This window comes from Macadamia integrifolia, unplaced genomic scaffold (genome assembly GCF_013358625.1).
Source record: "Macadamia integrifolia cultivar HAES 741 unplaced genomic scaffold, SCU_Mint_v3 scaffold368, whole genome shotgun sequence".
Taxonomy (NCBI): Eukaryota; Viridiplantae; Streptophyta; class Magnoliopsida; order Proteales; family Proteaceae; genus Macadamia; species Macadamia integrifolia.
In genome coordinates, this window is record NW_024869721.1 from 26,601 (window position 1) to 28,407 (window position 1,807).

Genomic DNA, 1,807 nt, shown 5'->3' on the forward strand with positions numbered 1-1,807 from the left:
ATAGGAAATAAAACAGCAGCTGTCTTAGGATTGAAACCAGAAATTTTAATATCAATATAGGACCTCGAATAGGTTCATATCACAGATGCTAATAGTCCAGAAAGTCACAGCAACCCAGAACAGAATTCAGAACCTAAATCTGGGCAGATTTGACAATCGGCCAGTCAAATCTGCCAGAACTGATAGACAGTTCACTTCAGCAGATCCAATGGTCTGATTGACCCCAAAATTGGATCGATTCTCCCTCTGGATAGGGTTAACCTTCAATCAGAATATGGAGGCCATCGGATGGCAGGTTCTCCAAAAACAGCTAGGCCGATAGTGCAGATTCAACATCGTTCATGCTCAAGGACGGTGACACAGAGGAGTGGGACACTTGACTTCCCTAAGAGAGTGATCTCCCATTCAATCTCTTCCGTGATGACTCAGTCTTCATTCTATAGCTCCTGGATTGCACTCTTCCACCCCACAGTTCACTAGTCTCTTTCAGCTTTTCAGTATGATTGTAACCATATAAATCTGACAAGCTAGCTATTTCAGCTCCAAGATTTTCTCTTCTAGGCATGTTGATTGATTTGAACATAAATATCCTTTGGTCCTTGTCTATACCATCTTGTATGGTGCCATTAGGTTCCTCTATGTCATCAAGATAAACAACACTCATCTCCAGAAACTGATATGAACTTTCAGATGCAGTTGTTGTTTTTCTTTCCGCCTCATGTTTCTGAGAGATATTAGAAAGATATCTTGAACTACAGATCCTTAGATCACTCTGGCCAGAATATGGTTTAGGTGTCATTCTGGGTTCGAAGGAAGGATCCAGTTCTCCATTCTTCTCTGCTTTGACAGCAATTCTATGACTTGAGGTAGAGAGAGAAGAATTTATAGTAACTGTCCAAGGTTGTGCAACAATGATAGCACTGGAGGAACTTTGGGTAATATTCAAATTTTTGGGAGACTGAAAATTCTCGAAAACTGGTAATGAGCTAGGAAGTGCTTTTCCTTGAGTATCTTCATAATTTGATGCTGTTATATCAATTCCTTCGCTGGGATAGATAACTTGGATCTCTCTCTCATCGACTTGACCGTGAGGTCCCCCATTTTCCAAAGGAAGATTATATATCTGCAGTTGCATGGAAAATGTATCCGAGGAAAACCAAGAAAAGGGCCATCTAACAATATTTTAAAGACTAAGAAGAGAATAAGAATTTGTAGCATATACATACCTGCTGGTTTTGGAGTTCAAGCCTTTCCATTATCCTAGTAGTTTTCCATCGAATGGTGTAATCCTCAGCTATTCCATCCAACAAACCAAGCTTCACATCATCTGAAATTAAATTTATGCGGTGCTTCTCAATTATCTGTAGTCAGGAGATTTGAATGGCTCTCAGTTATCCAAAATAACAATTATATATCAACACAGAGAATAATCATATAGCTTACTTAACTGGAGGATCTCTAAGAAGGTAAGAATAGAAGGAATTGAAGAAAATGAACAACCTGAGAGTTCACAAGATTCCCTGGGAGCAATTCAACAGCAGTAATGACGAATTTATGCCCATAGCGCTCTCCAAATAGGTTCCGAAGCATTTGAAGCTCAGGAAAATCTCAACACCATGCAGCAGCATATATAAGACTTGATACTGAAAAGTTTAACCCAAAAATCTACAGAAAAGTTAGATCACTTACCTGAACTGCTGAAGAAGAAATTCAATAAGAAAACTAGATAATAAAAGACCCACTCGGACTTCTCGCCACAGAGTGTCGATCGGATCACACACCAATCTCTAACCCTTGATCAAACACA

The 1,807-nt window shown here is 39.4% G+C and overlaps 1 protein-coding gene across 1 annotated transcript; it reads right to left on the reverse strand.

Annotated features, from left to right (window-relative positions):
• Positions 1-385: 385 nt before the first annotated feature.
• LOC122068292 lies at positions 386-1,689 on the reverse strand. Its single transcript, XM_042632163.1, has 3 exons — positions 1,501-1,689; positions 1,227-1,361; positions 386-1,123 (listed from the first exon to the last, which is right to left on the reverse strand). The coding sequence occupies exons 1-3, from the start codon at positions 1,588-1,590 to the stop codon at positions 386-388; spliced, it is 963 nt and encodes a 320-aa protein (XP_042488097.1). The 5' UTR covers positions 1,591-1,689.
• Positions 1,690-1,807: the final 118 nt, after the last annotated feature.

What these genes read in the sequence shown, in the direction of transcription:
- LOC122068292 (XM_042632163.1), bottom strand. Translation starts at nt 1,590, where the DNA reads ATGCTTCGGAACCTATTTGGAGAGCGCTATGGGCATAAATTCGTCATT. An exon ending in GGAATCTTGTGAACTCTCAG is followed by an intron (nt 1,362 to 1,500) that starts GTTGTTCATTTT and finishes TCCTGACTACAG; the next exon opens with ATAATTGAGAAGCACCGCAT. An exon ending in TTGAACTCCAAAACCAGCAG is followed by an intron (nt 1,124 to 1,226) that starts GTATGTATATGC and finishes ATGCAACTGCAG; the next exon opens with ATATATAATCTTCCTTTGGA.